General features: G+C 40.3%; 1 protein-coding gene across 5 annotated transcripts in view; it reads right to left on the minus strand.

The window, feature by feature from the left end:
* Positions 1 to 705: 705 nt before the first annotated feature.
* AK9 (adenylate kinase 9) overlaps positions 706 to 15,283 on the minus strand; it is a 118,376-nt gene continuing 103,798 nt past the window's right edge. For all 5 annotated transcript variants that reach the window (XM_047733716.1, XM_047733718.1, XM_047733717.1 and 2 more), the window contains 9 exons: positions 13,721 to 13,922; positions 11,665 to 11,811; positions 11,342 to 11,562; positions 7,135 to 7,331; positions 5,656 to 5,825; positions 5,337 to 5,435; positions 3,156 to 3,258; positions 1,796 to 1,910; positions 706 to 1,393 (listed from right to left, as the gene is read on the minus strand). In XM_047733716.1, coding sequence (XP_047589672.1) covers positions 1,191 to 1,393; positions 1,796 to 1,910; positions 3,156 to 3,258; positions 5,337 to 5,435; positions 5,656 to 5,825; positions 7,135 to 7,331; positions 11,342 to 11,562; positions 11,665 to 11,811; positions 13,721 to 13,922 — 1,457 coding nt within the window. In that variant the 3' untranslated portion in view covers positions 706 to 1,190. The remainder of the gene's footprint in view (positions 1,394 to 1,795; positions 1,911 to 3,155; positions 3,259 to 5,336; positions 5,436 to 5,655; positions 5,826 to 7,134; positions 7,332 to 11,341; positions 11,563 to 11,664; positions 11,812 to 13,720; positions 13,923 to 15,283) is intronic.

The following is a 15,283-nucleotide window of genomic DNA, read 5'->3' on the forward strand; positions in this document are numbered from 1 at the left end:
TTATAATATGAATAAAGTCTGAGGATCTAATGTACAGTATGGTGACTATAGTTGATAATACTGTATTGTATACTTAAATTTTGCTAACAGAGTGGCTCTTAGGGTTCTCATTACACACACATAGAGACACACACAAAGTAACTATGTGAGGTGATGAATGAGTTAATTAACTTGATTGTGGGACGTATTTCACAATGCATACCTGTATCAAAATCACCATGTTATACATTTTAAATATATATATATATATATATATATATATATATAAAATCTTGTCAGTTAACCTCATTAAGCTGGAAAAAGAAACTCACTCATTTTAGAGATTAAAAAACAAAGGCTCAGAGAAACTGAGATTTACCCAAGATCACACAGTTAGTGGTTGTATTTCTTATTTTTTGAAGAGCCAATCTTGCTATTTCATATTCTACATTTCTTATACTGCTGTTGAAAAATTGATATTTTAAAAATCTCATTCAAATGCAATTTAGTGAGTTTTCCTCTAACATATATACTTCTGGATAGTGATAAGACTCCAGATTCATCCTTCTCAAAACTCCTGGTGATTTCTAATTACAAAATAATGTATAAAGCTTGCTCCTTTTTTTTTAAGAAAAAAAATTTAAAATTTCTTTTAATTTTTATTTTTAATTAAATAAAAATTTAAAATTCCATATTTAAGAAAAAGAAAAGAGGCAGCCATTCAGTTATCTTAAATGCATTTATTTTGTTAGGAAAATGATAAAATATCTTAGGTTCATGAAGTTTACAAACAGCTCCTTATGTTGAAAGTGTAACCAATGTTTCTATTTTATTTATATGAATGTTAATTTATTTCTTGAAGCTTTCTAACATTTACTGAGTAATTTTCTTTAACAGAGGCTGAAAATGTTAATATGGAAATTGAACAATAGATTTATTAAGTAAAATAAGTTACCTAAATATTCTAAATAGAATAACTCTGTCATTAAAGTATGAATGTTCTGGCAAAGAGCAATACATTTTTAAATTATGTCAAGACGTATGCTTTCAGAAGAGCACTTCTTCCAGGCCGGCAGAGCTTTTGAGGGCTCACAGCTACGTGTAGCACTCAGAAGGGAAAAAGTACAGCAGACAGGACCAGATTTTCAGCCTCTTTCCTTCTACCCCTTTCAGATAACTCTTGACGTCCTGGTTGCAGTTGCCCAAGCAAACTATCCATTAACTGGGTCTATATTTCTAAGGGAGAGAAAGGTCTGTAATTTATGATCAAAGTCAATGGCTCTAAACTGAGGTTCCTTGTATTTTCTGGTCATCTTGGCACCAAGGTATGTGATGAGTTCACATCTCTCCACAAACTGCTCCAACTTCTTCTTATACTTCCTTCTTGAATATTCAGAACTTTGGGGATTGAAGGCTGTAGAAAATGTCAGAGAAATGAATGTTTTCTGTTAGGTTAGTGAATCACTAAATTGAAAAGAAAGAGAACTTTGTGTGTGAGATTGTTGCACAGCTATCGCTGAGAAGATATCCAAATCCCAAGTAAGATTTAAGGATTATTCCATTTTAGATCATAAATGCCTCTATTCACCGTCCTCTATGGCATGGATTATTGAAAGCCGATTGTATTACTCGTAGTCCTTGCTTTAAAGGCTAGAAACTCAAATCTGATATTTTCAGTAAAATATTCACTGTCAACACGGAAACACACACACTAATGCAGGCAGCTGACTCAGCTCAACAATTCTATATATTTACGGCATACCCTACAAATAATGTAAAATTAGTTCTGAGTAGCATCTCATTAAAGAGGACATACCTTTTAGGTGAAATGCTATATATAGTAGTGCAGATCTCTTTACACTCAAGAAGGGGAATTTGGGCTTTAAGCACCCTGCGGCATTCATTGCTTTAATCAGTGAGGTTGCGATACCCTGTAGGCGGCACAATGTAGACCACAGGCAAATGTGAGTTTGGCTTCTTCTCTTAGTGGCAAATAGATAAAGAGGTTATTCTTTGGCGTCTGGGATGGGGCTTATAAGGTGGTTCTATGACCACTTAACCAACGTGGAAAGGAACACAAAGTACTTTTGATTAGAAAGACTGAAAATTACAAATTGGCTCAATGGCAGGAGGCTGATAGAGACACGGGCCTCATTACACAATTCTTTCTGTTTTTACATTTGATATTTTCCATAACAAAATATTAAAGAAGAAGGAAGGGGTCCCTAGGCTTCAAGTTGTCTTGGCCCATTTTCTACTTCCAGAACTGGCCAGACTGTCTCTGCTGTCAGGACCCTTGACCGCCTGGCAAGAAATTCCAGAGACCACGTTGTCAGTCACCACAGTAAAGATTCTGGAGCCCTGTGCGGGCAAAGAAGAGGCAAGTCCCTCTTGATGAAACGTGGCCTTTTATGAAAATACTCCTCTCTGGTGAGCTTCATCTTGCCTTTCAATATTAGACCAGACTGAAGGCTTACCATCTAGGCAAGCCAAAAAAAAAAAAAAAAAAAAAAAGGAAGTGGTTAAAAGTTTTTGAGAAAGGTATGAAATTGTGCCCCAGGCATTAATTTTATAGAAAAATTTGAAAGAGCTTTTAAAATAGTGGTTGATTACAACTAAGTTTTATTATCTTTAAAAAGATTTATATTTAGATAAATAAAATGTGACTCGAGTAGCTTTGGGGGGCATTTGCCCCTAGATTTGCGGCGAAATATGACTTGGGTGGCTCAGCTGCGGTGGTAGTATTGCAACTCGACGCTTGGGAGCAGCGAGCAAAGCTCTCAGAGACTGAATCTGTGCCTTTCAGATTTAAAAAGTTTTACAGACCCGGAAATTCAAAGTAAGGATCTAAACACAAGTCAGATGTAAACAATTTCATGACAATCTCCCCTCTCTCTGCTCTGTTGCAGATATCTGGAAATGTGCTAGAGAAGCAGGGGGTTTTCTCATTTCTTATTTTCCCAGCCGCCCAAAACCAAAATGGGTTCAGAGGGGGATTTGCAGCTTCAAGTCAGAAAACTCTGCCTTGAATTTCAGTGTTACCAAAAAAAAAAAAAAAAAAAAAAAAAAAAAAATATATATATATATATATATATATATATATATATATATTGTTAAAAAAAAAGAGATAATTGTACTCTACTAATGTATGTACACAGACAATCACGGAACCGAACCTGTTCCAGATATCCAGGCAAAGGAAGGCTCGTGAGATGGATGGGCTCCTTCAACGGGGGCAGTTTGTACGGAAGCTTCTGGCTCCAGTATTTCTCTGGCAACCTGAGAACACAGAGTTGGTCAGACGGATGCTCACAAGCACAGTCCCCGTGAGTACACGGGAATGGGGATGTGTCAGAGGGGACTAAGAGCTGAAGTTCACCCGCTGGTTTTCTCCTCCGGAGGGAATGTGACAAGTGAGAAGATGGTGGCTGCTAGAGATCTGTGACCCGCCGCTTTGCTTGGTCCCCAGGGCTGCTCATTTATGCCTCACTTTTCTTGTTTTTCACGGCAACGATAGAAAAGTTTGTTCTCTGCATCCTCCTGACTCCCAGGGAACCCTTGACACAGATGCCGTGTTACACAAACAGAAGCTCGTCCATGGCACTTCCTCAACGGCTCACCAGAGGCAGAGCCGCACACACTTCCTCTTTCCATGCGGGGAACTAACCTCCCCGTCGGAGCTGCCTCCACCCTCTCCCCCACTCTCGCCCCATTTGGACCCTCTCCCCCCAGCCTCTCTAGAGTAATTTCTCTCTCTCTCCCCTTCGGCATTTCCTTCTTTATTGGATCCTCCCCATTCCCCTGCATTTAAACGGGCTCCTAGCTTCCTCACTGAAAAAAAAAAAAAAAGGAAAAAGAAAAACAACCTTCACTCCTTCCATCCTAAATCACTTCTAGCAACTAGTGTCTTTTCTTTTTGAACTTCTTCAAACCGTGAGCTTTAGCAGAAGTAACACACTACTGCACAAATTCCATCCCATCTGATCCACACAGTATTTTCAGAAATTTAGATCAGTCAAGAACATTAACAACAACAACAACAAAAAGAACGATTTGGTTTGAAAAGAAAAAGAAATCTGGTTTTCACCTTGTGAGACACAAACATCTGGCACGACACTCTCCTTACTTGGGGACTGCTCCTTGGCCCGTCTGCCGCAGACCCCACCGAGCCCTGTGCTCTCACACCCAGCCGGCTTCCCCCAGGGGCTTCACCCTCTGTAGGTAACCTCTTTGTGCGTGTGATCTCTGGGCTCCACGAGGTCTTCCTTTCCTCGGTGGCTACTGTAGTTACCTTCCGCTCAGCTCACTCTACTGAAACCATTCCTGCCAGGTTCACCGATGACCTGTTACAACCAAACTCTGACACACTTTTCAGTTCTTCTCTTGCTTGACCTCTAAACTGTGTTTAAGCTTGTTGGCCACCACTGGGGGTGGGGGTTGGCGCAGGGCTACCGCCCCCAGCTCCCCGAGACCTTCTCTCTTCCTCCCTCCCAGAGCCTCCCCCACCTGGCTCTCCTTTGCCACTCTGTAGGTTCTTGATCATTCTCCTTGCAAGCTCTTCTCCTCACATTTGTTGACATTTCTCAGAGCTTTGTCCTAAGCCCACTGCTTTCCCCACACTAGTCTTCATGGGTGACCTCAGACGTGCTGTATTATTTTGGGCAGGATCATTCTAACAGCCTCAACACTGGTATTCCTGCCTCCAGTCCATTATCAACACTCCAATGATAGTCTCTCCCCAAAGCAAATTTGAATATAATATGCAAAACCAGTTAATGTATTCATATTGCCTTTTGGATCAAGTTCAAATACCTTATGGTGATTTTATCTGACCTTCACCCTCTGGCCCTGCTACCACCTCCAGCCTCACCTCTCAGTCCTTTTCCTTTCCTCTACATCATGCCTAGCCATGCTGAATTTCTTGCCGTCCTGGGATTCCCCTGGGCAAGGTTTTTTTGTAGATCTCTCTGCTTGGAACATGTCCCTCTTTCCCTTCATCTATCCAATTCCCACTCCTCACTCAGGCCTTACTCCAACAGACAATTCAGTCAGACTTTAGGGCTACATGTTACCAGAACCCCTGGCATTTCGCCACCCGAAGTGCCATTGCATTCTGTTGTAAACAGGTGTGTAAAGTCCAACATACCTCAGAGCCTCAGGCTTTGGAGCAGCAAGAACCACTGCTTAGTCATCATCACACATGCATGTATGTGTATGTATGCATGCTTGATGTTTGTGTGTATGTATGCGTACGTGTGTCAATACACACAAATATATTTATGCACACACACACACCCTGGCATGGTGCATTGAACACAGAAGATATTCAACATTGGTAACTTGGTGAGTAGTCTCACCTCAAAAATTTCTCAAGTTTTTCTCTAGTCTCACAAATATATATACGATCACGATACTCCAAAGCAAATTTAATGTTACCAGGTACAAGGGCCTCATATCTGAAAGATAAGAAGAAAAAGATTGTATAATTAATACATGGTACTATATAAATAAAGTGTCAAAAATGTTTCATTTTCTATCTATGCAACTCAAGGAAGAAATAAAACATTTTCCAGTTAAATAACAGTGACCTTTTGACCCAGATGTTAAGATTGTTAAGGGAACTGCCTTTTCTGAGTAGAGATGCCACCCTCCCTTCCCCCGGGGGCAAGGACCTGCCTGTGGTTGCCGTCCTGATAGGTCACCGGACAGTAGCCCTGCAGCTCTGCACACTTGGGGAATCGGCTCTTCAGTTCTGACAGTGTCAGCCTTTTGGGGATCATGTCAGCAGGTGGGAGTGAATGAGGGGCTAACGGAGGCACATACAATTCTGGGTTCTCCAAAAATTTCTGCAGAAATGATTACAGCAATAAGACCATTCAAAACTGGAGTCCTCTGCCAGTCAAACACCCGGGGGGGCTCTCCTGCTACTCTCCATTTGCAGCAGCAACCCAGCTCCGAGGGGCTCTCTGCTCTGTATAAGTAACTCCCTCCTGGCGGGAAGGACCATCCTTAGAGTGATGGTCCCAAGTGATGACATCCAAGGGCTCTCTCCTGATCTCTCTCACTATTTACTCACTCACTCACTCGCTAATTCACATGTGCAATATTTCTGGAGCTCTTGCTCTGTTGCCAGGCACTGGGGGCGCGCCCATCACTCGCTGCCCTGTCTTCTGGTTCTGCCGGACCAGGAGCTAGCTGGGGGCTGTTTGGCCGGGGAGTCCTCTCTCTAGCTTCAGTCTGCTCTCTGCACCACGGAGGGGGCAGACTGGATGCATGATCTCCAATGGCACCTCCAGTTTTAAAATTCTGTGAATGCCATTTATATATGCAGGAAGAAATAAATGTCTCCTTAATAAAGTGATTTTAAAAATTCTACCTCTTTAGAGGAGAGTAAAATGTTCAGAGGCATCTGATTAGTTTGCGGCCACGAACCTTTATCTTCACAAATTACAGACATCCTGTTAGAACAGACGTGTGTTCTGTTGCATTAAACAGAAATATACTGTACAGATATACAGGAACCCGAGTGATGGAAACATTTTAAAGCACAGGAGAGACATAGGTGAGATCTTGCTTCATTTCTCCTGTGACTTCCCTTCTGCACTCTAAGACCTTAATCCCCTCGATGCCCCACTGTGGGCTGAGTCCCTATGCTCAGCATCCCCTCCATTGGTGGGAATCGCCATTGGCCTTCCCTAGCTGTTCAGCTGAGGGCCCATCACCGACTCTGAACCTCCACTGTGTGCCAAAATATATCTTGGGGTGCAGCCTCAGGACTGGCCTCCAAGTTGCCTCATTGGTCCTAACGTCATAGTTTCCAATTATGGGGCTCCTGGTCCGCGGTTCCTGGGTGTTCCCAGCTGCACCCACCCCTTCCTATTTTTTTTTTTAAAGATTATTTATTTATTTATTTGACAGCTAGAGATCACAAGTAGGCAGAGAGGCAAGCAGAGAGAGGGGAAGGGAAGCAGGCTCCCCACCGAGCAGAGGGCCCACAGTGGAGCTCAATCCCAGGACCCTGGGATCATGACCTGAGCTGAAGGCAGAGGCTTTAACCCACTGAGCCACCCAGGCGCCCCCACCCCTTCCTATCTGATGATCCAAGACAGGCATTTTCTTTCCCTGGTAAATATGTGGTGTTAGGAACAAACTTACATTCAGATTTTCCTGAGAACTCATTTTATAATAGTGCCCTCTGAACTCGGCGGCAAATTCCAATGAGTCAGTTACAGAGCAATCGACTAGTTCATGTGATTCTGCCAGGCTGATAGGGCAGAACTGTCCAAATTCGCCCAGGCGAGAAATCAGTTCTCGAGGTGTGATACATAACTTGTCAATGCAGGCAGCTTTTCCTATCAGTAACAGAGTCACTGTTTTATGTATATGTATATCTTTTCATAGAAAACACAGTGATTTTAGAAATTAAAATGATTTCAAGTACACACACACACACACACACAACACGATACAAATGCATATACATTGTAAAATTTCAGACAACAGTAAAGTAAAAGTTTCTCCTCACACCTTCATCCTCTCTATTCATCATCATTCCTGAGTAATCACTGTTGATTTGTATCTTTTTTGGACTTCTTTCTATACACTTGCATGTACAAAATTATTTTTTGCATATAGCATGCTTTTGCCACTATGCTGTAAACATTATTCTGCAACTTCTATCAGTTATATGTTTTTTGACATCTTTCCGTGCCAGTTTATATGATTTACTTAATTCTTTTTTAACTAACACATAGTATTCCTTGTAAAAATATACATATAGTTCACTTAGCCATTTATCTGTTGATGAATGTTTTGGTTCCTTTTATTTCTTATCTATTATAAATTATATATATATATTATAAACCATATATATGTATGCGTATGTAAATATATGTTATATGCCTGTCTGCAGACCCACTTAGACACACATATAAATTTGCTACCTATTTTAAATTTTTCTATGAGGTAGATTTCAAAAAGTGCGAATAATTTGTGGACATGACATTACTGTGCTCAGATGGCACATGAGAGAAGGGAAGAAATGTTTTTCCAAAAGTGACTATGTTTACCCCAAAGAGTCTATTTAAAAAGAAGAGCCCAAGGTCCTTCACTGAATGGGTTTAAGAGTTTTCTCCCTAGTACTGCACCAGAATGGGGATTCTGAAGAAATAAGACATGCTACAGAAAATGAAAATTTTTTTCATACATCTTAGTTATAATGAGTAAACTTTGACCCTTAATATATTGTTATTAGTCCCTTTCACTATTGATAAGTTTTTTCTTTAAAAATTATTATTATGCCTAAGAAGGTCTTAAATTAACTATAAAATTATGAATCATAAATCAGAGCTTGTTATGTGACAATGTAAACATATAAAATTGATCCTCAGGCTTCGAGTAATGGTCTACAAGCCAAAGAATGGAGAGGATTGCTGGCAAAACTGGAGGCTAAGAGAAGGACATGGAACAGATTCTCCCCTAGAGACTTCAGGGAGAATATGGCCTTTGTAACACCTTGATTTTGAGCTTCGAGCCTCCAGAACCATGAGAGAACAATTTTCTCATGTTTAAGCCACCCAGTTTGTGGTACTTCCTCACAGCAGGCTTAGGAAACTAAGACAATTACGAAAGACCATGACTTTTGCCTTGTTAGCACTTTCTTGCCTTCACAGCTTGTTCATTTGCTAGAACGAAGGTGCCAGGTTGCAAAGGTCTATATGGGAAGGAACTGAAAGTGGTCTGTGCCCCACAGCCAGCAAGAAACAGGCCCTCAATCCAACATCCCTCAAGGAACGAAATCTTGTCAACAATACATGAATGAGTGTGATAGTAGGTTCCTTCCGAGTTGGGCTTTCAGATGAGGTAATAATCCTAGACAATACCTTGATTATGGTTGTGAGAGTTCCTGAAGCAGAGAATCCTGTTAAACTGTGACTCAATTCCTGACCCAGAGAAATTGTGTGTGTGTGTGTGTGTGTGTGTGTGTGTGTTATTTTAAGCTGCTAAGTTTTGATTTTTTTATGAATTTGAATAATTTGTTATGCAGCATAAACTAATATGCTATCCCATCTGTTGTTTTTGACACAGATGAAAAAGATAAGAAGCCCTAATATTCCTTCCCTACAAAGAATATGACACTACTATAATATTGTAGTGCCATAATATTATTCTCGAGTGTTATAATGCACTGTACTATGGTATAATAATGTTTTATTATTAAAGTATATAGTATTATATAGTGCTATAATTTATACTATATGGTACTACAGTATTACAATCCTAGCTGTCCTTTAGCTCAGATGTGCTGAACCTCACCAATCCTGACAGGTTTAGTGACAGGGTAATTTAGAATCACATGGCTTAAGCCCTAAAGAGATAAAGATACTCAAATATCTCCTTTTGTATTCTTGATGACATCTGGCAGTGTCCATATATCTTAATCTGGAATGTGGCAGAATGAGGAGGAATCTCTTTAATCTTGTAGCCCTGACCTTGTTCCATCTCATTAGTCAGAGTAAACTTTGGCCTTCTGATAGGGAGAGGATCATTTGCATAGCATACAAGGAAGTGTGGAATGAAAACAAAACAAAACAAAACAAAAAGTCAAAACTAAATTTAAACAATCAGGTACAGGCTAGATTATTAGGTGGAAGTTAAAGCAGAAGATCAATAAAGTTGACTTCTGTTAGATATAACTACTCAAGGCAGAGGCAAGTGTATATGGAATAATGAAGTGGATACCATGGCACCTCATCCAGATCCCTCTTCAGGGCTGATGCTGCCATCCCCCAGATGCTGGGAGCATCAGTGCTGATGGGTCTCACGTGCGCTGGGAATCGCCCATCTGTCACTGGTTAACCCCCTCCCAGAGTACCTGTGGTCAATGGCCGGCCAATGGATATAGAGCCTGGCTCCTCCCCTCAGTTGGGAAATTCTGAAGGCCCATCCTAGCTGCAAGGCTTCCCTATTAGATCTGCTGAAGCTTTCCTTTCCATCATAGGGCAGGTCAGTTTCTCCCTCTGTCCAATTCTATGGTCCTCATTCCCCATAGGTGTATTTTCTGATTAACACACAGGAAGCCCAGTGAGTTTAAATATCAGATTAACAATGAAGAATTTTTAGTCTAAGTACGTCCCATGCAATATTTGGGACATACTTAGACTAAAAACTTATTTGTTATTTATCTGAAATTCAAATTTAACTGGGCATCCTGTATTTTTGGTTGCTAAATGTGGCAACTCAAATCCTGAGAATACTTTCTGATAAAGTTTCTGCAGACAACTTTTGATCTTATTTAATCTTGAGTCTGTTTCCAGGGAACTCAGTCTATGGTAGGGAGGGTGAAATAGGGTCACAAAAAGATGAATGATGCATAAGTTTGCTTTCAAAGTCTGCCATGGAGGGTTTTACAAGCGTGATGCTTTCCAAAACTTATTGCGAGTAGGATTCTAAAAACTCAATTCTTTCTTCCTTGTACTTGTCATGCCTTGTAATCCTCAGGTGAAAACAAATTCCCAGTCTGCAGACAAACAGGAACCAGAGATACTGGTTATACCCAAATAATGAAGCTAATCTAGATTTAATGATGCAGAATCCTCACGGAATTCTTCCTTGTATGAGATTCTCTTCGTCGCATTGCTCTCATACCTCATTATATCTTCTCTGTATTCCCATAGTTAAACAAAGTCACTCACCAGAAGTCTGTGAGAACCCTACAGCTCAATTCTCTAGAGTCATCACTCTTTTTAGAGATATCATATATAGACAAATTTCCTTCTATATTATGTATTTTTTAGAGAAAAGTCAAGAAACTTATAGGAATATATAATCAAACATTTTCTTTCATGGATTCCAAATATATATTAAAAGCCATTTTATGCTCAAGTTTAACTTTTTATAGATTTGTTGCTGAATCTATAACTTTTGATAGATTCATTGCTGAATCTATAAAAATATACCATTATATTGGTATAATATAAATACCAAAAATGGCTTTAATTCTAGATTCATAAATAGAATTTTGCCAAGTGTCATTCCATAGCCCACTACTCTCCTACACTAGCACTTCTGAAACTTAGCTTATTAAATGGCTTTCCAAACACTATAAACTCTTCTAGTCAGAGGTTATGCATTATTTTTATGTGCTAAGTTCACACAGGAGCTCAATAAATAATAGCATAGTAGCAGTCGTTTATGAGATGAGAACAGTATAGATGCCCACAATAATTGGCTAGTACCAAATACTTCAAAGACTGAGTACGATTGTGGGAACAAATGTTGAAATTGAATGAATTATGGTAACATGAGTCAGGCAGGTGTAGACTTTCAATTAATGTTTTATTGTATTTTAATGTTTTCTTACCTGCTTTGATTCTTTCCAGGTATATCTGCATATGTTTATTCACCATATGAACTTTCTTAATGACTTCATTCCATACCCACCATTTGCTGTGAAATCCATCAATCACATACCAGTTCTGATGCTGTTCTTGATAATATTTCCTAATCTCATCAATGTTTTTACGGTATTTTGAGTTTTTGACAGCTGTAATCTGTGTGCTGTTGTGCAGTGGGTAAGGCAAACTAATAGAGAAAGAGAGTGAATGGGAAAAGCTGTTAAAAATACACTTTTTTCTGGATGGTTAAAGTTTATTCCTTTATCGTTGCTTTCGTCATATACATTACCTTTGCTCCTTTTTATTTTCCAGGAACAATCTTTTGAAAATCTCCTTGGAAGGCACATCCAACTCAAAGATGACCATGGGGATGATTGACCTAGCTTCCAAGAGACTCACTTGATACTTAGTTACAGGGTAGCCATCGATGACAACACTAACAAGGAGAAACGTGAAAATAATTCCAGATTTCTTTTCTCTCCTATCTTCCTGTCTTCTAGAACCAGTCTGTCTCTTTAGGAATAGTCTCTTGCTCTTTATTTTGTAACTTGACTTATCTTCTTTGCACTTTGTGCTCTTTATCTCTGTGTTTTTATCCTCACTCAGCCCAAGAGCTAGATGTAGGATGGCATCCGAAGAGACATAGTTCTGAAGTCATACACTTAGCATCACAGAGCTAGGCTTGGACAGAACTCAATAGTAACACATGTAAGATTTTGAACATTGTGTTATTCAATTGGTGCTTTTATCCTAAGCATGAAACAGTGCAAAGAATACAGGCTTTAGAGGCAGACAGACACAGACTGAGACCTAGTTTGACCTCTCTGAGTCTCAGTTTTCAGTAAAATGGGGGAAATGATACTTAACCCTTCGAGCTGTCTTAAAGACTTACAGATCTGGTATGTAAAGCAACTAGAATGGGGTCTTAGCACAATAAATAGTATCTTAGTAAGAGATTCAGCAAATATGGGAAAACAACTGTGCTCTAAGCTTGCTTTTCTAGGAAAGTTCTGGGGGAAGGCTGGAGGGTGGCGATGGGAGGAGAGATGGGGATTTGGTGAGAGGAGACCTGTGATATCTGGGCAAGAATCATCCCATCAGGACCCATCATGCTTCTGAGCAGAAGTGACAGAGAATTTTAGCTAGTCCAACAATCTGAGATAATGAGAGTATAACTATCAAACTGAGAGGCGGAATAAAGGGTGTCCACACATTCTGAGAGTAATGGCCGCCAAAGTCAGGAAACTCCCTCTGGGGTGGGAGCGAGCTGGGCCTGCTGGCTCTGGTCATCAGGAAGGGCTGGTTTAGAGGAAGTCACTAGTTCTAAGCTCCAGGACAGAGAGGATTTTAAGTTAATGGAGTCAGGCAAACCTAATAGAGAATGTTATGGGAGCACCATGGTTGTGTTTCGCAGTTTTCAAAATAGAGAGTAGCTCAATTTCTTCACTTGTGAAGGGTCGCTTGAGTGACCCTCAAGATTAGAAAAATTCAGGATGACTGGGCAGTCACTGTCCTGGTATCAAGGTGAAATAAGACCATTGCCTTCACAGAGATCCCTTGTGTGCAAAGCTGCATGCCAGGGAGGAGGTAAACTCAGTTTGCAGAATTCCCAGGACCTTCTCTAGGAGAAAAAAATCTGACACCCCGGAATCTGCTCTTCATAATGGAAATCAGAACTGTCCTAAGACTTGATTAAGGACTAGTGGCAGGGAAGGGCTAGAAGCCTTTTAATACAAGCTTGAAGAAATCAGTGGGATTCTAGGTCAGTGACCTGGGCTCAAGGGCAGGGCGTTAGGCTGCACTGGCTTTTACACCTGGGTGTGACCAGTGGCTACACTGGGTGAGTAATGGTTGAACAGAGGATTGTAAACTGAAGAGGGACCTTGGGTCCAAATGTAGCATTAAGGGAGGGGCACTGCTCCCTGTGCAGAGAGCTGGGCCAGTGAGAGACTGTGTCTCCATTAGACCAATACCTTCTAGGGGACAGGGGAAGGCCACTCTTTCAACATTCCATGGAGCAGTGAGGAGGCCTGCTAGACACTGGAAGTCACATTGGCCCCCTTTGTTGGCACTGTACACCCAGAGACTCTTGGACAGCACAGGGGTTGCTGCAGTGAGGCAAGTGGCCAGCTTGCTATCCTGCCCTATGAGTGTTCAAGCCAAGTTGCAGCCTGACTGAAAATTAAAATATATAACCACATAGGGGCCTAAGGTTTGAGAAGCAGATCACACCCTTTACAAGAGCTTTAAACCTTGTTTAAGGTGAGGGTTTTAAATTCTGGCAGTAATTCTTGAAAGAAGTCTTTAACTCGCCGCCCCCTCCCCCCGCCCCAAGCCCCACTTACCCTGCAGTATTACACACACTCCCCATCAGGCAGATCTCTAAGGCCTGAATAGCCAGTTCGTCGGGCGCCGTCATTCCTTTATGCAGATGCCAGTTCAGCATGAGCGCCAGCTCTGTGTCTGGTTGGCTGTTTAAGACATAGCGCAGAGCTTCCCCTATGGACAGACGCTTTAAGCCATATTCGCTTGAAAGTTTTTGGGCCACTGGAAAACATTAACACTTTAAACTTACTCCATTTCGCAGATTCATTAGTTAACCTTATTTCTAATTCTGGCTAACTGACATCCACGGTGAGCTAACTAATGTTCACATTCCCCAAAGAAATTTTGATAATCAGAATTGTTACATTTTATTGTGTTAATACTGTCCAAGGTCAATCATTATTAGTACTCCAAGTATGTGGCTGATGGATCTGGTAATGAGCCAGCTCTGTGGGTTTTTCTCATAACCAAACTGACACTTAAGTGTCTTCTTCCTTCTGTACCAGGTAGCAGCAATTTTGAGAAATTTACATGGCATCCTATGTGTACCATTAATATTTGGTATTTATTTTTAAGTTCTAATAATAATAAAAACTTCCATAGCTTGATATCTTATTGATATCAATAATATATTGTTATATAATATATAAACTTTCATAGCTTGATATCTTATTAAAAATTCACCTCTATTTCAACAAATGAGAAATCAAACCAATATGGTATTGACACAAAAACAGACACATTGATCAATAGAACAGAATAGAGAGCCCAGAAATAAACCTACATGTATATGGTAAATTAATTTATGACAAAGGAGACAAGAATACACAATGGGGATAAGATAGTCTCTTCAATAAATGGTGTTGTGAAACCTGGACAGTTACATGCAAAAGAATAAAACTGTATCAGGAATATAATTTGGTGCAAAAAACAGCACACTGTTTGAAAACAGTGTGGAGGTTCCTCAAGAAGCTAAAAATAGAAATACCATGCAATTAAGTAATCCCACTGCTGAATATTTACCCAAAGAAAACAAAAACACTAATTTGAAAAGATATACGCACCCTTGTGTTTACTGCAGCATTATTTACAATAGCCAAGATATGGAATCAAACAAGTGTCTGTTGACAGATGAGTGGAAAAAGAGGATTTAATACATGTGTATGCATGCACGCACGCACGCATACGCGTGCACACACACACACGCGTGCGCACACACACACACACACACACAAAATGGAATACTACTCAGCCATAAAAAGAATAAGATCTTGCTATTTTCGACAACGTGGATGGACCCAGAGGGTATTGTACTAAGTTAAATAAGTCAGAAAGAGAGAGACAAATACTATTATGATTTCACTTATATGTGGAATCTAAACAAACAAATGAACAAACGAACCAAAAACAGAAGACTCGTAAAGACAGAGAACAAACTGATGGTTGCCGGAGCGGGGAGGTGGAGGGATAGGTGAAGTAGGTGAGGGAGATTAAGAGGCACACAAAACAGCAAATGAGAAATCAGGTTGTTTTATCTACATTTTTACCTTTTGCTCTAGTTGAGGGATCTTATTTTAAAGGTC

The sequence above is a fragment of the Lutra lutra genome, chromosome 6 (genome assembly GCF_902655055.1).
Source record: "Lutra lutra chromosome 6, mLutLut1.2, whole genome shotgun sequence".
NCBI lineage: Eukaryota > Metazoa > Chordata > Mammalia > Carnivora > Mustelidae > Lutra > Lutra lutra.